Raw genomic sequence first — 25,274 nt, 5'->3', positions numbered from 1 at the left:
GAGCTCAACTGAAGGTGTTTCTTGAGGATAATAGGTTTGTTTCCCTGATTCCCAACATGGCCAGAGGTTCACTTCCCATCCTTCAATGGGATTCCTCTCATGCCACCTCTCTAGGGATCCGCCAAGTTCCATTTGCCGAGCCTCGTCGCAAGGCTACGCAGAACTTTGTTTTCACTTCCATCGTAACCCTGGTTTCCTCCTGCTCCTTTATTCACTGGAGCACATCCACCACTCCAGTAAAGTTATGGAGCTCCGCTAGAGCTCTGACAGTTTACACCAGCTGAAGACTTAGCGTGTTTACTCTTTCTAAGTTTCCTGCCTCGCATCCATTCTCCAGGCACATTTTTGTGCTTTTGACAGCTCCACCACTCCTGTTCGGAATAATCTTCAAGCAGGGTTGCTTCCTGCTATTGTGGAACAGCTCAGGAAGCTTATGTGATTACTAGACGCAGTTTTGATCCTCTGATTAAAAACTCCAGCCCTGCATGCCTCTCTCTGTAGTGCTTTTGGTTACTTCCTATCTTTCTTTGTCAAGTGTTTCTTTGATATAAATTACCCTATGATAGAAGACACAAATATCACAGGGGTGAAAAAGCAAACTGCAGAATGAACTGGTGACTGCAGAGTAATAAGGACCAAAATCAATGAGAGGAAATTAAATACTAATTCCAAGGGCTGTTCAGAGCCATTGGTTTGGACCCATAGTCTGTCAGAGCACACCATTCCACTGAAATCAAAACCTATTTTACCAGAACCGAATTTTGGAAGAAAACTGTGGGGGGAGTTCTTGACATTTCAACCATCCCAAGCTGACATTTTGGGAACAAAAAGCCATAAGAAGTCTTTTAGTAACATTTTAATATTTTACATTATATAATAAAAGGAAATTAACTCAACATCGAAACAAGAGCATATTGCTTTTGTTGGAAATTAAAAATTTTAATTACTCTGGGATTTTCTTTTATGGAAAATTTTGAAGTCTGATTTTCATCATGATTCAGAAAGAAGTTATATTTCACAATCGTCTCAAAATGCAATTTCCTCACCTATCCCTTGCCCAGTAATGCTTTCACACACAGCTTTTTATCTGAGAGGACAAAAAAAGGAGATACAAGGGCAGAACCAGGCATAATGGGGAAGGCGGAGAGTTGCACAGTACTACTGTAAGCAGGGGTGGGCTATTGTGGCTTTGGATTTAGAAAGCATGCCAGAATGGTGGTCTCTTGGGAACCTGCGATAATGCAGTACCAGCTCATGGAGAGGGAGGTAAGACTCTCTGGTACTTGTCACTTTCTCACACATCTCGCCCACGGGGCCAAAATTCCTAACTATGCCTCTGCTGAGCAGAACAAATGTTTTGCTCCTTGCTAACTGAAAAATTGGAAAGGGTCCATGTACACTGCCACAACAAGTCCAAAATCAATTATTTAGTTGTGTCTGCATAGCATTAATGATTTATAATCCTTTACCAAGGAAGAGTCAAAAGTACACAGTCAACTGAAGAGCCTATACTATATTCACTGGATTTGGTCAGTCCAGTGAGACAGTTTTAACTTAGCTTGGATAGTAGTAACAATCTCAGTTATCTCTACAGTATATTTTTCCTACTGCAAGGTAGACATAGCTTGAAAAGCAGCTGCAATGATAGCCTATTGGGATTAGATATTTACCAGGAAAAAAAACTTTGTTTCTTGGCAATCACTGTCTTTACTGTCCTGTGAGAATGTGCTGCAGTTGCAAATGTGAGCATTGAGATTTAACTGTTTATTGAGCCACAAAATTTATGGTACCATCACTTAAAAGGTTGTTTCATGGAGGCAAGACATTTTGTTTTCTAATTTAGAGAATGCAAGTAAAAAAAAAAAAAAGGTAGGCTACATAGGAAGAATACAAGTCCCACACGCTATATTTTAATTAACTAAGTACATACTTTGACAGTCTTTTCTTTTGTCTTATATGTCAAAACCAACAAAACACTCAATAAAAAGAACCCATATAAATGTATCTTTTGCTCCTTATTGCTTACTTGCCATATTACCTTGATTTACAACAGTTACTTTGAAGACATTTGAGAAATATATTTTTGCCATTTGCAAAATTATTTGCTGCCATACAGAGACCATACAGCTATAATCTTTTACAATGCACTTCCTGGCTAAATTGTGCCAGCCCACATTGCATCCATGACAAGAAAAAATACTTAGGGCTAGTATCTATAAGATCCCCAAGGAACATGCCATAGCTAGAATGAATTACACTGCAGCTGGAAGTCAACAGTGTGAAAAGAACCCGTTTATACATAACACAGCATGTTCTGCATGCAACTACATAGAGTGGGACCTTGCAAACCCAAATAAAATGCATTGGGAGCAATACGTTTACTGACATGGGTAAACGCATTACAGAAATTGTTGTAAAGCTTGAAAATTGTGTTGGCCTCATTAAAAGATACAGAATGGGAAGATGATGTAAATGTCAGAGGTCAGGGGAAATGCTGATACTTCTGAGGGGTTTGTTTGGTATTTGCCTGCCTGCTTTCTGTTTTACCCAGTGGAGAACGTGGGTTAGGTACAAAAACCCAACACACACAAAAATGCTTATGTAAGTGCATATCTGCTAGTCAATTTATGGCTATTAAATGTCTCTATGGTAGAAACTCTTTTGGCATTAATTTTTGACTGGTTAGTTGAATACTACCACAATCAAAATACATCTATGTAACATTAATGCATTGCTTGGGAAAGTCTTGATTCGCTTAATGAAGAAGCAGAAAAAGAAAGGGTAGTGACTACTAACATCTCAAACCTCTGAACTGCTTCAAGCAGCTGCTGTTCAGAAAATCAGTCAGCTGAAGAAACTTTGACAAGAAAAATAGTTTGAATCTCTGTACATCGTTATCTTATTTTTAAATAGGAGTCCTGCTACTTTCAGAGACTTCCTTGTGTGCTTACAGCATATTTAAGCAGGAGAACCATGTGTGCTGGCATGGGGCCAGCTTGTTGTTAGTCTGTAGGATGTCAATACTTATAAAGTAATAATTCTGAAAGAGCTCTGTCACTTTGAAGAACCTGGAGACTTTCCATTCCTCAAAAAGCAGGCTGTTTCCTGGGAGAGTTTAGAGTGCATTATTAGGGATCAAAAAGCAGGGAGACAAAATGATCTATGCCTCAGTCCCAGAGGGGGGTATGTGTGGGGTAACCAGTAAAAAGACCTAGATTTCCCTTCATTAGTGGCTATAGTAGCAGTGGGATCCTTTCACTTTTGCTCTGTTATTAAGAAAGGCTAAACAGCTGTGATTGATGGTTGTTTGGTAAAAGGAGAACGGTCCCTAGTGCATATGCTCTTGTACTGTTGCATGGCTAGTGCTGATAAGGAGCCAAATCAGTCTGGTAATATTTACCCGATTTGGTGCTACCACCCCACTTTGCCAGTTGTTATTCCATCTGCTAGAAACAATAGTGTATGGGTTTATCTTCAGCTAGCTCCATCTCCACCCCAGGATTAATTCTAGTAATGAGCTCAGTTCTTCCAATACAAACCCAGAACACAACTATGGCCTCTAATGGAGTTTCCTGTGAGATTTACACTTGGGCAGCTGAAATTAGAATGCGCCCAGCATACTTCTCTGCTGCTTTGTCAGAAAACAATTTATTACTTCTGGTAATAGATTGGTAATAGATAAGCTTACTTTTGGGAATAGATTCCCCAGTCAGGTCTGTTATCCCTGTCCTTCAGCCCTCAGCTCTGCTACCTCTTCCCCTCCTTTTTCTTCCTGCTGTCTCCCTTTCCCATCCTGTCTTCCCTCTTGCCCTTTTTCTCTAGTTATTCTATTGCATTGCCTGAACCTGCCTGAAGCTGTATGATCAATGGACTTCTAAGGAACACTCAAGTCTTTAGTAAATTCTGCTTTGCAGGAGGTTGTGAACGCAAGGCAGATAGGGACTGAGTGCAGCAGAACTTCTTAGGATGCCTGCCTAGTCATTGCTCCCTCTGTTTCTATGTGTTCTGCTTGTACTACAGGCTGCAAATCTCTGAAGGCACTGCAGTTTACCAGAGATACTGGTGAGTTATGCCTTGAAGACCACTGCTCCAATGGCAGAGCAAAATGGAAATGTGTGCTGGATCAAATGTAGCGGGGACTGGATTTTCAAGTTTATTTTCCGTACTTTCCAATTTGCATAGTTCTTTTGCAAGTTAGTTTTAAACATCCCCAAAAATCTCATGCCTAGTACAGACTTGCATCCCAAAATGAAGGCGTGATGGGCTCAAAACTGTCGGCATTCCTAAGGCAATGATCTCGTCTGGTTATGTAGTCAGAGACTGTGGATGGTTGACACAGCATGTGGCTGGAATGAGAAACAATGCTTGGTTGCTGGAACAGGAATTCAAAGGGATGTTTCTACCCTAGAATTTCCTAGTGCTGTTACCATAAAAATTCCCACTCCTGCTACCAGCATGAGTACTTGCTTAGACTGTAAATTCTTCAGATCCGGGAGATCTTTATTATCTGCTTGTACTCCAAGCACTGTAAAGTACCTATCATCATGGTACCATATTAAAAATGATATGAGTGCAGACCAGGTGTCAGTAGCCACTGTATTTTAACTGTCTGGCTGTTTAAATTTTCTCTGAAGAGGTTTAGGCAATATGATAACTAAAATGTCAGCAACTGCCAAGAGACTTGGCTACATTTATGTAGACTATTATTACCAATGCTAAAAACGCAATGGTACAATCTTTTACCAAACAAAATTCAGTATGGAGAGTAAAGGAAAATTGTTTAACTTCTGTTCCAACCAGAAGATTTTTAATATGGTTTGAAGTGAACCAAGGACTGCTAAGAAAGAATGGGAACTAGAGCATGGTGTTAAAAGTGATTTAACACTATCTGGTTGTATCCAGATACAGCACAGAAGCCTGGGTCCAATCCTACCAGAACTAGGAGACAGGATATACTTAATTGACTTTGCACATGCCACTCTTGCTAGTAAATATGTTTTAGAATAAGCCTCAAATAGGTTGGGTTGGCTGGCATAGTATATAACTAATATTGTATTTGAACTCTTTTAAACCCTTCACTTCTTTACATGATAGCTGTGCTTGTGCATCTACCATTAGTGTATAGCATAGCATAACACACATGTACACAATTCTTCTCTGCAGTATGCTAGATGTTAGTCTGCAAAAAGGAAAATAAATAGCATTATACTATATCAGTGATTAAAATGAAATTCCACATTACGGAAATCTGTCATTGAGTTTATGTTACAAGTGCCTGATTCCTGCCTGCTTCCAAGAAGTTCATTTGGGTTAGGGACAGCCATTCAAAAAGCCGGAGTCTGAATTGATTCAATCTTTACAGGTTAGTCTAACCTGCCTAGATTGAACCAATTTGCTAGTGAATAAACAGTCATGAAATGAAGGCAGAGGCCTGAAGTAGCTCAGGACAAGAGCTGGGGGGTGCTAGAGCCCACCCCTGGCTGCAGGGAAGCTGTGCTGAGGGGCCGTGGCCAGCCCCAGCAGCAGCTTGGTGTGAACTGGCCAGAAAGGGGTTTAATTTGCCCCTCCCTGTCCCAACAGTTCAGACCAGAGCCAGGGTCCACCAGGCACTCCCCCCTCGCTGCTGCAGCAGTGTGGCCAGGGCATTGCCCCCTGAGGTGGGGGGGCAGGAAGGGGCTTATTCCCCCCTCAACCCTCATTGCCCCTGGGGGACTGCAGCAGGGTCAGCTAGCTCCAACTGCCACCGCTGCAGCCTACATGGGGCTAAGTGGCAAGATAAGCTTTCTCCTGCCCCCTCCACCAGGTGCCAGAAGGAGAAGGTAACCCCTTCTCCCTGCCCCATGTCTAAGGGACCCTGTTGGCCAGGCTCTGGTTGGGCCCCTGCCCTGCTGCTGGAGCAGTTAGGTGGGAGTGACCCTCATGGGGGCTGCAGCCCCTGTCATGGTGTCCCAGAGTGTGAGCCTCTTCTTGGCAGGGGGGCATGCTTCTGGTGGGGAAAGCTGCCAGAGACTGCATAAGGCAAGCAGCAGCAACAATGGTGCTGGGGGGGAGAGGGGCTGAGGAGCGATTAACCCCTCCAAGTCCCTGTGCCACCATCTACCACAGTCCATGGCAGCTTTGACCCCTGCACGCAGCTCCCCACCAGGAAGAGGCTCGTGCTTCTCGGACACATGGCAGGGGCTACTGGCCCATCAGGGCCCTGCCCCTTTGCCACTCCAGCGGCAGGGTGGGGCCTGACCAAAGGCTGGTCAACAGGGCACCTTAGGTCGGGGGTTATTCCCCCCTCCTTCCAGCGTCTGGCAGAGGATGCAGGAGGGGGCTTATCTCGCCTCTGGGCCCCAGGCAGGGAGTGAGTAGCTGTGGTGGCGGTGGTCAGGGCTGGCAGATACTGCTGCAGTCCCTGGAGGGCAGTGGGGGTGGAAGGGAGAATAACCCCCCCTCTTCCTTCCCCCCACCTAAGGGGACCATGCCAGCTCCCACCTAAGGGGGCCATGCCAGCTGGCATTGCAGCAGCAAGGGGGGAGCACCCACCAGACCCCAGCTTGGTTCTGTGGGACAGGGACGGGGGAATTCAACCCCCTTTCTGTCCAGATCATTCCAGGCCTTCTCCTGGGGCTGGCCCTGCTCCCGATGCTGGAGCAGCCAGTGGAGAAATGTACATTGTGCCAGTGGGAATAGGGGAGGGATGGGGGGAATGAGACTCTTCCCTGCTCCCTTGTGGGACAAGCATCTGGCCAGTCCCTCATCCCTGCCTGTTTGCCTGTCCCTGCTCAGTCTAGGGTGCAGAGGGGCGAAGCCAGACCTGCTGCGCTGGAGCAGAAAGCCCAGCCCAGAAAGCATGCCAGGATGCTGGGGGACTCTGGTTTAACTTAGACCAGGTAGGGGTCTGGGACTGAAATTGCATAAACTGGTATGAGCTCAGTCAGTTCCTTCTGATACTACATTCAACCAAGTTTATCTCAAACCAGTTTTGGCCATTTTGAAACTGGTTATGTGCACTGAACTTATGTTCTGTTATGGGTTTAAACCAGTTTCTGTTCACTTAAACTGGTTTGTGTGTAATGTTTGTCCCTAGCCTTGGAGTTACAATTTAAATATCGAAAGGAGACTACAAGGCTGAGACCAAACCTGCCAATAATGCATGATAAAACAGCAGAATCTAATTTGCATAAACAGAGGATAAATGAACTGGAAGGTGGGGCAACTGGAAACAAGACCTACATTTCCTCTCAGTGGCCATTGTGGCCCATAGGAGTGGGATCCTTTCTAGGGCTGTGCGAAGCTTTGGGTGCTGATTCAATTTGAAGGAGATTTGGCCCAATTCAGTGGCCAAATCTCCAAATCTGAATCAAATCAGGAGACCATTTAAAAGGTATGAATCAATTCAAAGCTCTCCAAATTGAATCAGAAAAGATTTGGAGAGCTTCAGCGACACGGGCAGTTCCCGCTTGCTGCAGCAGGGAGCTGGAGCCAGACTCCACGCTGGTAAGTAGAGGGTGGGGGAGGTTGGAGGGGACCATGGGGGGACCCCTGCCAGGCTCCATCCCCCGTCTTCTCCCCTGAGCACCCCCGACCCCTGTCCGCTCTCCCATGGTTGCCCCAGCTCCTAGCTCTTTAAAAAAGGCCCCTACTCACTGGCTGCTGCGAGGCAGGGAAGTGATCCCTGCTGCCCCATGCCACATGGGGGGCTCTGCCTTGAGCCCCCTGCCCACTGTATGAGCCCCCCCGCATGGCTGCCCTGCCTGCCCCAGCTCTCAGCCCTTTTTTTTTTTTTTTAAAGTCCCCACACACCAGCTGCTGAAGCAGCTTCGGGGCTTCTGGGGGCTCATGGCAGAGCCCCCCATGCAGTGCGGGGCAGTAGGGGGCAGTGGGGATAGCCCCCCCAGCAGAATCCAGTGAGTTGGGGCTTTTTTTTTTTTTAAAGGGCTGGTGGCTGGGACAGCAGGTGAGGGCCAGGTTGCTCATGGCAGAGCCCCCCACATGGCATGGGGCAGAGAGGTTTGCCCCACCACTACCTGGCAACAGCTGGTGAGTGCAGGTTTTTGGTTTTTTTAAAGAGCCAGGAGCTGGGAGAGCGGGTGGGGGATGGGGCCGATTTTGAGATTTGGCTGATTCGGTAGAAGCTGAATCTCTGAATCAGATTTAGCCGAATCGATTCAGGACAGCAATTTGAATCACTGTCCCCCGAATCGGCCGACTCTGAATCCAAAGCGAATAGTAGCTGCTTCACACAGGCCTACTCCTTTCATCTTTCCTCCTGCTCCTCTCCTCTTGCATGCAGGAGAGGACCTGGTACTTCTACTCCACAGCTGGTTCCTAGTCCTGCCCCTGCCTGGGGAAGGAGGGCTCTTGTGAGGAGCGCTCCTTTTCTTTCACTACATGCAGCAGTTCCTTTTGCCTGGCTCTTGGGATTTTCCTACAGACTACACTTGTAGAAGGATCTGAAAAAATGTATTCTTAGTTGGTCCATGAAACTAAAGCAGGACTCAGTATGCTTTTTCCTGTGTATCTTTAAAAAAATACTTTAAATTAAGTTTAAGGTGCACTCTTATTCCCTAGAACAAATAACTTTAAGTCTCTCATGGTTAGATAATGACAGAGGAAGGAAGGTACTAAGGAAAGAGGATTGATAGCTGCTGATAGAAATTGACCTTTTTCTGCAATATTTTCTTTATATAAAAATATTTTTGTGACATTTTCTAGTTAGGTATGAAAATGTCCCCCTCTCCCTTCAACATAAGATTTTTTGCTGATTTTAAATCCTTTCGTTGGACCCTGGGATATAGGATAATAGGAAAGTAGGGCTGGTAGGGACCTCACAAGGTCATCTAGTCCAGACCTCTGCTAAAGACATCCCAGACATCCAGATCCCTGACTGAAGCATCCCAGGCAAGTGACCATCTAACCCAGGGGTGGGCAAAATGCAGCCCGTGGGCCAGATACGGCCCACCAGGCCATTCTACCTGGCCCACAGGGCCCCTAAAAAATTTACAAAATTAATATTTATCTGCCCCAGCTGCCTGTCATGCAGCCCTCAATGGTTTGCCAAAACTCAGTGAGCAGCCCTCCACCTGAAATACTTGCCCACCCCTGATTTAACTTGTTCTTGTATAACCAAGGATGGAGAATCCAAAACTTCTCTAGGTAGCCTTTTCCAATACTTGACTGTCCTCATAGTCAAAACATTCTTCCTAATCTCCAACCTAAATTTCCACTGTTGCAGCTTGAGTCCATTGCTCATAGTCCTACCCACCATGGCCACAGAGAAAAGCCCATATCCATTCTCTTTATAATTGTCCTTCCGGTATTTGAAGACTGCTATCAAATCCCTTTCAGTCTTCTTTTCTCCAGACTTAATAACACTTGTTCTTTCAGCCTTTCCTTACAAGTCATGCTTTCCAAGCCTCAAATCAAACGTGGATTCAACTCCTAGTTCTGCCTCAGTCCTCCAGGGTGACGCTGTACATGTCACTTATTTCTCCGTGCCTCAGTTCTCCATTCAGAAAATGGGGAAATAAGACTCTTGCTGGCACTCTTTGACGGTCTTGTTTATTTATATTCTAAACTCTTCAGGAGATGGACTCTCTCTTCCTCTTTCTTTGTACAGTGCTGAGCCAGTGGGGCCCTAATATCAAACAATAAAAGCTAGAGGAGAAAATCAGCTTTATTAAATTACAAAATCCCCTGCATCTCTTTATAAAGAGGAAAATTCAGAATGGGAGCAGATTTCACTGTCAATGCTGCACATGGAAAATCATTATAAAAAGGGCAGTGAGTTAAGAATGCTTTTCTAATAAAAAAATACCCACAGGCATCCTTGCAAATAACCTTCATAGTCTCAGTATGATTTACAGTATAGATATGCATGTAGGTCTCAACTACAGGTAAGATGAAAGGAGGTATTTATATACTTCATGAAGTACAGATCTTCCTCTGAATTTAGATAACCATGAATCTGTAATACAGAACATGCTCCACTGAGGAAAGGAGGAAATACTACAGAAGCAAAATTCTCAAATGTTTAGACATATGGAGATTAGCATGAATGTTGGAAATGTTTCATCTGCATAACCCTGTTGGGCACAGTCTCTCTCTGAACGATGTCTGCTGTTTACTCTGGAAATGGCCAATTGCTTTAGGGTAAATTCACAGTAGTACAGTAGAAATATGATAATTTGTGGTAGTTCTAGCACTCCGGTTATATAGCTTCACAATAATCAGAAACAATAAGTTAGTTAAGCGGTCTTAAATGAGTCCTTGATAAATGAGAGTGCAAAAAGGTCACTCAGGACCTTCTTGGAGGAGCACCAGCCCTACCGATAGCATCAGTGTCGACCACTGGGGGGGGGCACTGGCCCCGTCAGGCTGGAAAATGCACCCCCTACCAGTTACCTATGATGTACCATACAGTCTTACATACTCATGAATCCCAGAGCAATGAAAACAAATACTAAAAGTAAATGATTCCCCCTCTGAGAAGTATGCCTGAGAAAAAAGGCACCCTGGATGATTCATCAGAAAAGTAGAGGCTATTGCACAGTGTACTTATGAGAGAGGTTTCATAATGTGGCGCACACAAAATGGTTTGGGTCCAGTGCAGGGTCAGGAGGTAATTGGGAAAACTAGAGATGGAAAAGTGGCATATGGGAGTTCATTCCAATGAAAAAGAGGGAAAACTTAAAGAATCCATAAGCTGAGCTAATAGTCATCAAGAATAAAAAGCAAAGGCAGAAATATGCGTCTGCTGTGCTCTTTTTTAAGACTATAGCCAATCATCCTTCCAAGCCTAGCTAACTAGAGACAGGCACTCAACTTGGTGCTGAGGCATTTGTTTATATGTCTTGACTAGATCTGCTGAAGCTTCAGCTGGCTTCAAAAGTTTAATGGTATCTAGATTTAAGCATAGCTCTGGCATCCAGGTTTGAAAACTAGCTCAAGACCAGCTGTATCCTATTTGCAGCTGGAGAAATTTTCAAGGGCATAAAGAGTATAAGTGGCTAACTGCTGCTTGTGCTTTCAAAAGGGCTTCTCAGCATCTTTAATGCTAAATTAAATCAGTGTTTGCACAAAGCCAGGCACAGAGAAAACTTGACAGATTTAGAGGGGGAAATGGGAGTTATGAAATGTAACTAACAGAACACAGCTTTTTGTTAAGAGAGAACTTTCCAAATATTAGATATAATAGAAAAATTCTGCAGTCCCTAAAAATGGTGAAAATCCATTGAGGTTAAATGAAGAACACATTTGTCCCAACATACATAAGCATAAGCATTGGTTGAACTTTTTAAAATGTAAGAGCTGAAAGTTACATGTCAAAATCTATGTTTGGGTACCTAAATATAACTTTATTTTCAAAAATGCTCTCACTGAAGTCAAAGGGAGCAACTTGTGCTCGGCACTTTTGAGGTCACGCATCTCAGATCCTAAGTGTAAGTACCTTTTTCTGAAATTTTGGGGAAAAGGGTATTCTGTGTATGTGCATACAACATTTGTGAGATCATCCCTGTCTATGGGAAGCACATAGTTACCTACAAGCCGAATACCTCCCTAATCAAGTCCTCCTGGCCATCTGGAACATAAAACTTTCAGTAGTCTTAATAAGGTGCTGCTACCCCAGTTTCTATTATAGGGTCTAGTGTTCCTTTCAAAGCATCACCACAAAACTTTCATTTAGCTCAAAGGAATACTTACTCCACTCCACACACCAGAACCTGGGCAATTACCTTCACAGTGGCTAGTCTCAGAGCAACAAGGACCTTTTAGACTCTTGTGGCAACAAGTGCAACAGCATCATGTGAAATGGACTTGGACAATTTGTTCCTTTCTTGAGTGGCATAGAAAACAATTTTGCAAATAGTTATACCTAGTGGGGTGAGGAAGGGAAGGCAGGAAGATATTAATTATTTCTGGAATCCTGGAGCGTTAACTCCCATTTGGACATCATTGGTATGCCTGGTGTTTCACTTCTCTGTAGTCGCACAAAAAACTTACGTCCAACTTTGGACTCCAAGAAGAAACTATCTGCTGTGGAACACAAAATAAGAAAACTAGTTGGAGAAATTACAAACACAGCAGCATAGCAATATATGTTATGTTGCTATAAATGAATTGCTCCCTACAGAAATGAAAGCCTCATTTGGGTGTTTCAAACCAATGGCTGTCAGATTAAGGATGACTCACAATCTCAGCGAGCAGCTGTATTTCAAAAGAAATAAAATACAATGAAAAGATTTTTAAAAAATTATATTTTTCCTACAGCTTTTCCCTTACCAATTAGCCACTGTTGATTGTCTTCCTCTTAGCTGTACATCTTTATGATGTAGTAAAAAAAAAATCTTAATGTGAGCACCAATGTTTGAAAATTTCCCTAATCGTCATTTTGAAATAGGTGATGCATCAATGCAGCACTTTCAGATAAGACTATGGACAGGCATTCAGCTGCAGTGCTAAGAATTTCCAGAAAATATGTAACGCTGGAAAAATCTCTCAAGAAGGGGGTGGTGTACAGGTATTTCAGATCCCTACTTGGAGATGCCTTGGAGGCGAGCTCTCCAGCCAGGGGTCTATAAGAAGGCTGCTCCTGGGGTGCCTCCACTTCTAAGGGAGCCAGATCATTGAAAGCCTGTCCACCCCCACAACTTGGAGAGGGGCAGGCTGTCAATGAATAGCTAAGGAGCAGTTACTAAGGACAGCACCTTGCCTTGCAGTAGTGCAAGGGGGAAGGAGAACTGCTCCCCTCTTCCCTACCACTCCCTTGGGAATCTTGGGACTGTTAAAGGGGCGGCAGGAATCGATTCTCACAGGGCTCCCTGACAGCTTGCCACCGGTAGGCTATCTGGGAGCCAGCCACTGCCCTTCCCTCCCTCCTAGGGACTCCCGGTGTGCCATGTAGAACCGAACAGGTGCAACTCACACTAAAAAATGGTGAAGTTGTTATTTGAAGAGCTAACAGTTTGTGGCAGAATTACTCTGCTTTTTTTCTATGACCAACAGCTCGAATGGCTGTGCACGCACTGTTTGTGCCGAGAAGGCAATTTTCCCAACACAAATGTAGCACCAGTCCATTCCCATAAGGTTCAGTCCTTCCCCTTGTTTGCCTGAATAACACTGTCATACAAATGCCACCACTACCTCATGCAGGCAGGTCTGGTGTAAATCAGAGTGCAAAGTCAGTGGCATTACTCCATCTTTGCACTGGAGTATGGCAACTAAGAAACTGGCAATAAAAACCAAGGTGGGGTGGATAGCAATTTTAAGACTAAAGAAAAGCACATAATCTTAAAGATTAATACTACTGGTTCAAGCACAGGATTTTTCTTTGGGCCATGGGAAAAGAAATAGAATATGGTCATTTCAACTGATCATTGAACCATAGATTCATCATAATCATAATCCTGTTCATCCTACCTCCTCAGCCCAGAGACAATCCTGTGACAAGATGTAATGTCACCTCTCATCTTGTCTCCAGACCCCATCACGGAATCAAAAGTAAAATCTATTCTGTGTCCACACGGTATCTGAGCGTGAGGAAGCCTTGCCCCTACTTTGAAAACATAAAAAAAAAATAAGGCTGAGTGCTGACCCTTTGGTTGCTTCATTACATCTGGGCCATTTGCTGCATATTTTCATCAACTAAAGTCTCAAAATAGCTTCTTCTTCTTTTAATGTCCTAATGATCACTTTGCTTGCTGAAGAATTTTAAACTGAAGGATGGGAGAAAAAAAAAAAAATCAGGAGGAGGAAAATGCATGCTACTAGAAGGAGCTTTCACCTCCAAAGCTAGTGAAAGCAGAATCCAGCTTTGACTTTTGTACTGAAGGTGCAGAAGACAAGCAACTAAAAACATCTTTTTAACATTTTTAAAAGAGGGTCTGCTTCCCCTCTGGGACACCCCTTCAAATTTCTGCCTTGTTCTATGAACCAGAAATGCTATGGATTTCACTCGTGTAGATATACCAGTAGAATCCAGTGAGTGCATTTTTTTATATTAAATGTTATTTCTGTGCTGGATTCCTCCAACATCAGTCTAGTCATGTGGATCATTCAACATTAACACTAATCTTGATTCTGTTCCCATCTTTTTAGACGCAGTAGATCTATTTTGTGGCCAAACTGTGAACAGCTCTCCTTTGAGAAGCTGTTGAGTAGAGAATATGCAGGCACCATTCACTGTGTCAGCACCTGCATATGCCCCATCTCTCTCAACAATGGCTACTAAATACCCCAATTTGGTCTTCTGTGAAGGAGGCAAATAGGATTTGTCTAGGATTTCATAGCTTCTCAAGTCACTCATATTAAAGGAAATGACACTGGAGGACTTTGCAGATGGATTGGTTCCAGCATTTGAATGGTACACATGAAAATGGAAAGATAAGCATAAGGGCTTATTTGTATTTATATACATAATATATGCATATATTTTCACTATAAATTTGAGCCCACACACAAATTTTGTAATATTACCTCATAGCAAAAATCACAGAAGTGACCTTAAGAAGAAACTGATTTGTGTACAGATTTTTGTAACAATTTCTCTGTGGAAACTGCCTGTTGTTGAAGCGCAGTTGTTTTGGTCCTTGCTGTGAGTTGGACTGATTTATGTTTTCAAAATGATTGGTTTCATTTCATTATTTATTTCCTCAGATGTTGAACTAATCATCTTTGTGGGGTTTCCTCAAAAATTCTTAAAAACAAGACAGTTTCTAGAGTAAGAGAAATTTGGCTTTGACTGTCCGTTGAGAAAGAAAGCGTGGCCTTTTTCTCTTGAATAGCATTTCAGCAAGAATGATGACCTCTGAGCAAGTGCTACTGAAAGGAGCTTTGAGTGGTTCTTTTACCTGCTTTAGATCAGATTTTGAAGTATCCTCAATCATCATACCATTTTGGAGCTTTCAACAAGGTCTTCTGTTCATTTTTTTAAAAAACCCAAACTGAGGCAAAAGCCAAAACCAACACAGAACAGGTCCTATGACTCTCCTTACTCCTATATGAGCTCCTAAACCTCTAAGTGGTATAGGTAAGGAGTGTGCTGTAGGGGTAATGGGTTATGTACTACCTGTTCCTACTTAATTCCAGCCAAATACATGAAAAGTGACTCAGGGTGTGGAGGTGGAGGGAAGGGGAAGCATAGTGCATCTATGGGATGATTAATGAATTAACTGTCTCTCTTCAAGCATCATCTGTAGTAATTCTTTCCAAATATAAGGTTGGTTCAGGTTAGCTGTTACAAATGTTCTCATATGCCTCTGGTCCCAGATATTCACTATATATATTTGACATTACTGACTAATTACCAGCATGTGATACATGGTGACAGAGATAATTAGAGCACAAAGGAGGGAAGGCAGGCCATAACTTAGGAATGTATATTTCCATTATTACTTCCCTCCTTTTGTTTCTCTTCAGCTTTGTGTTTTTCTGTGTTTTTTTAATTTTTTCACACTATGTAATGAAGCATACTTTCACCCTGGTGAGATTTTAGAAATTGTTAGAGATGACTGGGTCTTTGGGAACTTTTTTATTTTAATACTGCAGCAGTGATAAGCAAAAAAAAATCTCTCTTAGGGAACTGCAAAACAGATTGCTTAAAATAAGTCATTGAAGCTGATGCTGTTGAAATGGCAAAAGATATCTGATACATCTATTATAGAAGTTGAAAATTTGCTACAGTTCAGGAAAAGTCTGCAAACTCAAGAAAAAAACAATTGCTCAGTCAGTTTCAATCTTTCGGATCCTCTCCACTGCCTAATTATGGAAAACATATCAGGAGTTATATGGTTCACCACTTATTAAATTGTTTTTTCCCAGCTTGACAGGTCCATGCCCGGTAGATCCCTTCACCATTTATTTTTGTAAACAGCAGAAGAACAGCCACTCTGTTCATTTTTAAAACCCAAACTATTTGAAACAGACCACTTGTCCCATGCTGCTATACTCATAGAAGAACAAATATTTAATGTCTCTATAGTTCTGGATGTTTTAAATCAGGAGTGCTTTACTTCTGGCCCATGGGCCAGATCCTGCCCACAGCACTATATCATCCAGCTAGTGGGGCTTCCACCACTCCCCTACTGCCAAATCTCCTGACCCATAGAGAGCCCCAGGCCATGTACACTGGATCTGGCACCTGATCCTGGTGTGTAGGGGTGGGTGGGCACAGAACCAGGCTCTAGGCCCTGCCCCCAGGGAGAGGGAAGTGCCAGGTTCCCAGATCCTAAGCATGGTGTACAGGGAGAGGGATGGGGTCATGCTCGGTTGTTGGTGCCCAATCTCAGCATCGGGGGTGGGGGGAAGGGGAAGGAAAAAGGGTGAAGGGGGGTGTTACAGTACCCAATCCTGGCACTCAAGGCAGGGAGAAGGTGGTGCCAGGCCCCAGGGCTTGATCTGGCCTACAGACGACCACACATCACTCAGCTGGCTCACATGGCTAGAAAAGGTTGAGCACCACTGCTTAAGTCCAAGTCTCTAGAAGCAAGCTTTCCCATGCTTTTTATTGTTTCCCTTTTCCCACCAGTTTCTTCTTACCATGACAACATTTGCTCATGGCACAATTGTCTGAAGGACAGGAAACATATCTGCACTGGGTAATTAAACACTGGGTAATCCTTTAAGCTGTCTAGGATTGATTTCAATAAGAGGAAGTCTTTATGTTTAACTGGATCTTATTCTTAATTCAACACTGTACAAGGGATTTTAGCACTTTATAAATATGGGCTAATCATTACAGCACCTCCTATTTTGGAGAGGGATACATTGAGCTGGCATGTGATGACTAATGGGTGCTCTACTTTCTTTTAATGAGGGAGGAAAAAATCAAAAGCCTACCTTCCAGTCCAGTCCATGTAACTACCTGATGTATGTACTTCCCTGATGAATTAGCTCTAAAGGGATTGCTACAGATGCCCTACCAAATCTCTTCAGCCATGCTGGCTAGTCATTTTCAAAGACAATTCATTTGATGCCACCACATTCTTCTTAATGCCTGTGTTTTAATAGTAGACCAGGGTTCATAATTTGTTGTATGTATAAAGTGTATATTGATCAACTGGAGATGCTCAGAAGTTTTCCAATGGAATGCTTTTCCATTAGAAAGTGCTAATGCATCAAATGTGAATCAACAATCAAGAAGTCAAGGAGATGTATTAATTTTGACAAAATTTGTTTTAAAGAAATACCAGGGCTGCAGTACTAGCTAGAGTAATTCTGGTTGGAAGCTGGGCGGGGCTAGAGCCTAAGCCATCCAGGGTTGGGACACAAGAGTTGTTGAGGGGAGACCTTATAGCAGCCTATAAATTTATCAAGGGAGGACAACAGGACATTGGAGATGTGCTACTTACCAGGGCACCCCTAGGAGTAACTAGGAATGAAGAGTACATACTAGCGGAGAGTAGAATCAGGTTAGACATTAGGAAGAAATTTTTCACAGTAAGGGTGGTCAGAATCTGGAGCAGGCTGCCGAGAAAGGTGATGCCATCACCTAACTTGGAGGTCTTCAAGAGGTGGCTTGATAGTCACCTGGCTGGGGTCTTCTGACCTTAGTCCTTTTCCTGCCTGGGCAGGGGGTTGGACATGATGATCCTTCAGGGTCCCTTCCAAATCTACAATCTATGAATCTATAGTTTATAGCTATACAGCACTGAAGCTTTGTAAATAGTTACATACAAAAACATTACATAAAGAGCAATGCTCAACTCAGCTAAGGTTGCAAAATCAAATCCTCACACTAAGGAAATACCTAATTTAGGGCTAAAATAAACACAGACATATAAGATCTTATTCATATGCTCCATCACTTCAGGAATTCAGTGTAAAATGCAAGAGTATGTCTTTATATGCTGGGAAGGGAAAGGAAGTAATGAGTAGTAATTAGCATCCAGAAATGTACACCGTTCAGAATTGTCTCATATATGTGCACATTCACTTCCTCAAAATATGTGCTTGAAATACCATATTTTTCTTCACATGACACACATTTCTGCCAAAAAACAGTTGCTGGAAATTGAAGTGCACACTATATGCAAAATATACAGTAAGAGCAAGTTCTGCTGCTTAGTGGTAAAACTGAAAGTAAAATCTACAGCAATCCACAAGGAGTAGAACAATGAGCAGGCTCTACTCCCTAGCCATTGCTACTGAGCTACCACAAGGAAAGACCTTTTTCTTTAAGTTCTGCCCTTCTAAAACAAAGTGCATATTATATTCTGGGGCATATTGTATGCAAGAAAATATGGTATCGACTGTAAATCATTCCTCCATTTGTTACTGCCTTTATAACAGTTATCATCACCAGGGTTTTTTTCACCTTTGACTGGCATAGGATTTTTAGAGAACTGCATTTAATGCTACATTTGACATACTTCTAGCAGAAACTAAACACATGCCCAAGTGCTTTCTTTGCAGTAATCCTTTCTTAGGTAACTAGTTCTTCAGCTTCTCACCATAAACCTGTGCATGCAGCTAGAAAAAAAAGAGTAGGAGCTTCTTTAACTAACCTAGATTCCTTCATTCCCCCCCTACAGAATACTAAACCGATTCTGTTGTTATTCTGGCACAGGAATTAAAGAAATCACTTGCCTGAGTAAAGACATTAAAGTCTGTCTTATCCTTTGTATGTGTTCTTAATCAAGAGTTTTAGACTAAGGGATATATACTCAGTGGACTGGATAAGCAATTAACCTTTTTCATTACAGTACCTCCAGGACCCAAATGTGAGTAGCTAGAGATATACTTTTTGATAAACTAGTAAGGTTGGTTTTTTTCAGTTCTAAATCTGATATAATATTAATGTCATCCAAGTTATATATTGATACATTAAATAAAGGTTCAACCTCATTATGGATAGATTAGATATTATGATATTTTACATTTTTGTAAGCATTTGAGATATCAGATTTGGTCTTTACAGATGACCTGTGGGGGTGGGGATGATTACAAGCATGGTTCAGCTCTACTTCGATATCTGAGAGTGAGAAACACCATATAAGATGTAGTATATTTACGTTCATGGTACACATGCCCTTTTGACATAAATTAGCCTTCCAATATTGGGTTGCATCTCTTAAACAGCAAAGTTGATTTTCTGCCCAGAATAAAGGCATGGAGATGCTGTAACATGACTGCTGCTTCTTTTTATTCTCTTCCCTCCAAAAGCTGCATAGAGGGAGGGGTAAAGTCCAGCAGGGACAGGTCACCGGGACTGAAGTGATATGGTTGCACCCACCACCCAAAGTTTAAACCTAACTGCCTGATAGCTGTAGTGGCATTTCTATTCAGGTATCACTGAAGTCAATTGACTTCATAGTTCATTATAATCTACCCAGTTCCTGCTAATTATTCTTCACTCCACAGGTGTTAACAATCCTCTCCCCTTCTCAATGGTCTGATCCAAATATGCTACTGTATTTTAGTGATTCCTGGTCTCTCTCCTCTGATTTCATAGCCCTGCAGACTGTTTTTAGCTTTAAAAAAAATCCTAGGTCCACCATGGAATCTATAGTCTTCAGCTACAGTAACACTTGGTTGTCTGAAAAACCGGTTGTTGGCAATTCAGTTGTGATAGGGTCAAAACTGTAGCTTTTCCCTGAGTAGGAAAGGGAGGGTGAGTGATCTGAAGATTAGGCCCTGTCCCTGCTCTGTGTGGCCATAACTATGGAATAAGTTTTTTTCTCTCTTTCTTCTGCCTTCCTAGAATAAAGTGCATGTTTTAAGGGGGGAGGGAAAAGGAAGGATACGATACCTGAAAAAAATACAGTACTACATAAAAGCTGCTTATTATAATTTGTGGGCCAGATAATAGTTTGGTATTGAAGCCAGTGGATATGCTGTTACTATTATATGTAACACTCCACTGCAGGTCTACAGAAACTGAACCTGGAATCCCTCCATCAAAGGATTTCTAGCACTTCAGCTAAAGCAATAATTCCATTAACTGCAATGTGTTAAACTTGTGTCTTTGCTGTGGACCAGCCAATGTATGTCACACTTAGCCACTTCCACTATCAGAGAAGCTTGTCCCAACTATTTAATATTTGCCAGAATTCATATTCCCAAGAAAGAATCCACTCAAACACTTAGAAATTTAGGTCTAGATTTAACACAATTCCAACTAAAGTGAGAAGTGAATTTGGTCAGCATATATTTGTAATTATTTAAGCACACTTACCAAGGCCCAAGCATGAAACTCTCAATCCGGATTTCCCAAGATTTCTAGAATAAAAGGAAAATAATAGGATCAAAGTAGTATCAAATCTGCCCCCAAAAATACTTTTTTTCAACAGAAAAACATGAGATTGAGAATAAATGCATTCCAGCAGTTTAAGAAATTATTATTATTTTTTTTACCAGAAAGAAGACATTCTAATCCCCAGCATCTCTATATGCTCCCACAGAAGTAAATGCTTGGCTATGATAATAGTAGAAATGGTGAGCACTCTATAGTAGGTGGTATTTTACCTTCATGGATTTTAACTTGTTATTTATCTTAAAATTGAACAAAGCCTATTGAGATTAAATATATGAGACACAACTGTTTTAATTTCAAATATATATTTTCTATTTTGTTCATGTTATTTTTGTTGAAATGGCACAATATGATCCATGAAGCCCTCCAAGGAAATCTTTCAATTTAAAGATGAAGCAAAGTCATAATTTCAAGCAGGTTTTAGTTAGCAACAATGTTAGTTAGTTAGTTTAGTTAGTTAGCAATAATACTTTTCTTCCTGAAATGCCACAAATATCCTTTGCCAGTGCTATGACATAGTGGGCACGTCCAGACGAGCACACACATGCCTCTTGCTCCATCTCAAGCCCCTTTGAGATTGTGCAACAGGCATGTGCAGGGACGAAAAAGTGTGCCCCATTTCAAGTGCAGCGAGAAAATTAGACCCCTGGATATCCAGGGGTCTAAAAAAACTGATGTTTAAAAAAGTAGAGAAGGGCTCCCCTGAGGCAACTGGAGGCTGGGTCCTCCATGAGAGATGCTCTTGCTGCCAGAGCATCCCTGTGGTTGGCCCCTCACCCCGGTAGTGAAACACATGGCCAGCCAGGCTGCATGTTCAGTACCAGGGCTCCAGTGCCAGTGAGTAAGAGGTTGGGGGGGGCTGGAGGAGAGGGGAGGGGACCATGGGGGCAGACTTCTGCCGGCCCCACCCACTCCTCCAGCCCCCCTGACCCTGCCCTGCCCAGCCCCAGCCCCCCAAGCCCTCCTGATCCATGTCCCCCTACCCCATAGTTTAAAGAAAACCCAAAATAAACCCCCTGGCACTTACCGGCAGTTTGAGCTGCTGTCTTGCTAACTTGGGCCCTGCCCTCACAGTATGGGGCAGATGGACAACCCCAGTGGCCCCAACCTGGGCCCTCCTGCCCCCTGCTGTCCTGTGCTGCCCAGGGGGGCTCTGCCAGGAGGTCCTGGAGTCCCCCCCACCCCTGCTTCTACGGTAAGCAGAGGCTTTTTTTCTGTTTTTTTTTCTGTGTTTTTTTTTTTTTTTTTAAATGGTGGTGCCTGGGATTGGGGCATGTGGGTTATTTTGCCCCCAGTGGCACAACTTGCCTCACAACAAAGTGCATGTCCTAGCATGTGCACTGAGGCAAAAAGCCCCAGCTCAAATTTGCACCGTTTCTATTTGAGCTGCTGCAAGAGCACAGGCTTGCACGTGTAGATGCGCCCTGTGAGTACAGGTTGCCATTGCAATAAGTTTTTCCAGCCCCCACAGCCATGGGTCTACAAGTCCTCAAGCGTGGAGCATGAAGATGTTAGAATCTCAGTGGCTGCAAAGGTGGACAAAGGCTGCAGTGGAATGAGATCTCCAATTGTCTTGGCCTCCTTGCCATTAAATCAAGGTCCCGTTCTGTCACGAACCATGTGGAAGCTAATGTGCAGCAGCTTCTCCATGATAAAAGAAATCATGCACAGGCATCTTCCATAGAAATTACTTTTCCAGCACATTCTTCAAGTCTTTTCAGCTAGTGATGACGGGAGCAGGATTGTGAGGTTTGGAACCTCCTAGGCATGAAAGCAGCAGTTGCAAGAAAGTAGTCTAGCATTTGGAGCCAGGAATATGATTCAGCAGTTGTAATTGTAACTATGCAGCCCTCGTCAGAACCCACTCTGCTCAACCCACATGGGAAGGGGGCTAGAAAACGTGCCCTAAACATAGTCTGGCTACCTTTTTCTTGACTAGGTAAATGCATCCAGTGGGATCATCTTTACTGCTGTCAAAATCAGCAAAGACACCACACAATCAATCTTGGGACCTGGAACATCAGGACCCTCATAAACCAGCCTAATAGTGAACACCCAAAGTGTCATACTGCAATCGTGTCTCAAGAACTCAGGTGATACAACACCGATGTCACTGCACTGAGTGCAGCCCAGTGAGTGGGAGATGGACAGCTTAAAGAACAAGGGGGAAGCTATACTTCTTCTGGAAGGGTAAATAGGAAGGAGAACTCTGGTTTCATGGAGTTGGTTTTGCCATCACAAATGAACTCATAAATCAACTCAGTGAGTTCCCTATTGCAATTAATGAATACCTCATGATGTTACTTCTTAAATTGGCAGGAAGCCAATGCACCACTGTCATCATTGCGTATGCCCTGACTCTTGACACTGCTGAGAAAACCAAAGAGGAATTCTAGGCCAACCTTGACTAAACACTTTCCAGTATTCCAGAGGGAGACAGAATTTTTCTTTTCAGTGATTTCAATGCCAGAGTTGGAAGGGACTCACACCTCTGGAATGGAACCACTGGCAAGGAAGAAATGGGAAAGGTCAACTCCAACAGCATCCTCCTTTTAACCAAATGCATGGAACACAAACTCACCATCACCAACACCCTGTTCCACCAGAAAAACAGGCACAAGACACCATGGCAACACTCACAATCCAAGCACTGGTACTTCATAGATTTCATAGACATTAAGGCTGGAAGGGACCTTGGAAGATCATCGAGTCCAGCCCCCTACCCCAGGGGCACATAGTCAGCAGGGATCATAGGATCCCAGGAAGATAAACATCCAAATGTCTCTTGAAGGTGTTCAAAGTAGGTGCTTGAACCACTTCTGGTGGCAGTCTATTCCAAACCTTGGGGGCTTGAACAGTAAAGTTGTTCTTCCTTATGTCCAGCCTGAAACAGTCATGGAGGAGTTTGTGACCATTTGACCTTGTCATCCCTTGAGGCGCTCTGGTGAGCAGACGTTCCCTAGATCCTGGTGAGCATTCCTGATAAACTTATAGATGGCCACCAGATCACCCCTGAGCCTGTGCTTTTCCAGGCTGAAGAGTCCCATGGCTCTTTGTCTCATCATAAGGTCTGTTTTCCTGACCTCTGATCATGTGCGTGGCTCTTCTCTGGACTCTCTCAAGCTTCTTCACATCCTTTTTGAATTGTAGAGCCCAAAACTGGATGTAGTACTGGACTTGATCGAATATGTCATTGTTCATGCCCAGGACCACAAAAATGTCCACTTTACCCAAGCTATGTTAGGAGCTGATGATTGCTGGACTGAGTGACCGCCAACTCATCTGCTCAGTTATATCATTCAAACTGGCTCCCAAATGACAGCAATAGCAGAAGCAATGCCGATGGCAGATCAACATCAAAGAACTCAAAGATGCAATCAAGAGAAACCTCTTCTACCAGCGCCTCAATGAAAAAAACTGGTGAATGCCAATTAACAACAATGGGAGAATGTCGGCAGCACTTGGGGTGCCTCCAAGTCCACTGTCATCAGTGCCTGTGAAGAGATGCTTGGATTCTCTACCAGGAAACATCAAGACTGGTTTGATATGAATGACCATCAGATCCAAGAATTGACTGATCACAAGTGCAAGGCCTTTTGTGCTTGGCAGAATGACATCAATTTGAAGCAAAAGAAATTGTATTTCCATCAAGCCAAAACAGAGATCCAAAGGAGGACCTGAGATATGAAGAAGAGGTGATGGAAAGACAGGGCAAAGGAGATTCAGTAGCTCACTGACATCTGTGATATGCATGGTTTTTTCAGTGTCACCAAAGCCACCTACTGTCTGAGCACATAGGGCATTTATACACATACCTTGGTTTGCTCCGATGTGCCAGAAATCCAGTGCATCAGAGCTGACTCAATTAATTGAGTCTGTGGAGCACACCAGCTGATGCACCCGGAGCTGTGTCACGCATACTTGTATAAACTGCAAAATGTGCATTAGCACATAGAAAATGGCAGAAGCGTGCTTTTGAACTAAAATACCTTTGAGGTGTTTTAGTTCAAAACTGCACTGCTGCCATTTTCTCAGTGCTGACATGCATTCTGCCTTTCATACAAATGCATGCGACAGAGCGCTAGGCACTTAAAAAAGCATACAAATGCCCACAAGGACCAAACCCCTTGAGACTTAAGAATGGAGGAGACCTAATCAAGGACAAGGGAGCCATCAACGTTTGTTGGAAGGAGCACTCTGAAGGCCTTTTCAATTGAGACTCTGTTGTTGACAAGAGTGTTCTCAGCTCCATCCCACAACACCCAGTCAGAGACTCTCTCAGAATGCCTCCAGCCAACCTTTGATGAGGTGAGGAAAGCCATCAAGCAGATGAAGGCACCTGGAGCTGATGATATCCTCCTGAAATCTTTAAGCAAGGCAGGGAGGAGCTCACATCATAGCTCCATGCCCTCATCTTAAGAGTCTGGAATAAGGAGGAAATCTCAGATGACCTCAGGGAAGCCATGATTGTGACAATCTTCAAGAAAAGAGCTAAGTCCAACTGTGGAAATTACAGAGGGATCACCTTGCTGTCCACCACAGGGAAGATCATTGTGAGAACCCTCCTGAACTGTCTCCTTCCACTTGCTGAAGAGCTCCTCCCAGAATTGAGTGTGAGCTTAGGGCATCAAAAGTCACAACTGACATGATCTTCACTGCTCACCAGCTGCAGGAAAAATGCTGGGAACAACATAAACCTCTCTGCATGGTGTTCTTTGACTTGCTTGCTCACTTGCTGCTGACTGGATGGGAGGCAAAAACTGCAGCATATTTAAAACCTTGGTTTTCACCTCCTGGCCAAGAGGAGCAAGCAGCAAGGCTGACAGGGCCCCTCAGCCAATCAGTAGCAGGAAAGCTTGTGCAGGGAACTCCAAGATCAAAGGAGCCATCATGCCACAAGCTGGCCCCGTGATTTAAAATCAGGCTCTAATTATAACACAGTCTTTAAAATACATATTCACCCACATTTTTCCCCGCCACGTGTTGTCGTCTTATACAAAGGATAAGAGATGTTCTGGGAACAAATCATGGTTGC

The 25,274-nt window shown here is 43.3% G+C and overlaps 1 protein-coding gene across 3 annotated transcripts in view; it reads right to left on the bottom strand.

Moving 5' to 3' along the window:
• The window catches only part of KCNAB1 (potassium voltage-gated channel subfamily A regulatory beta subunit 1), a 304,726-nt gene that overhangs the window by 70,668 nt on the left and 208,784 nt on the right, over positions 1-25,274 (bottom strand). For all 3 annotated transcript variants that reach the window (XM_090052779.1, XM_090052781.1, XM_090052780.1), the window contains exon 2: positions 20,162-20,205. In XM_090052779.1, coding sequence (XP_089908905.1) covers positions 20,162-20,205 — 44 coding nt within the window. The remainder of the gene's footprint in view (positions 1-20,161; positions 20,206-25,274) is intronic.

The sequence above is a fragment of the Crocodylus siamensis genome, chromosome 6, assembly GCF_052110815.1.
Source record: "Crocodylus siamensis isolate JL-2025a chromosome 6, ASM5211081v1, whole genome shotgun sequence".
Classification (NCBI taxonomy): Eukaryota; Metazoa; Chordata; order Crocodylia; family Crocodylidae; genus Crocodylus; species Crocodylus siamensis.
Note: the sequence above shows the minus strand (reverse complement) of the source record. Positions and strands in the feature narration are given on the sequence as shown.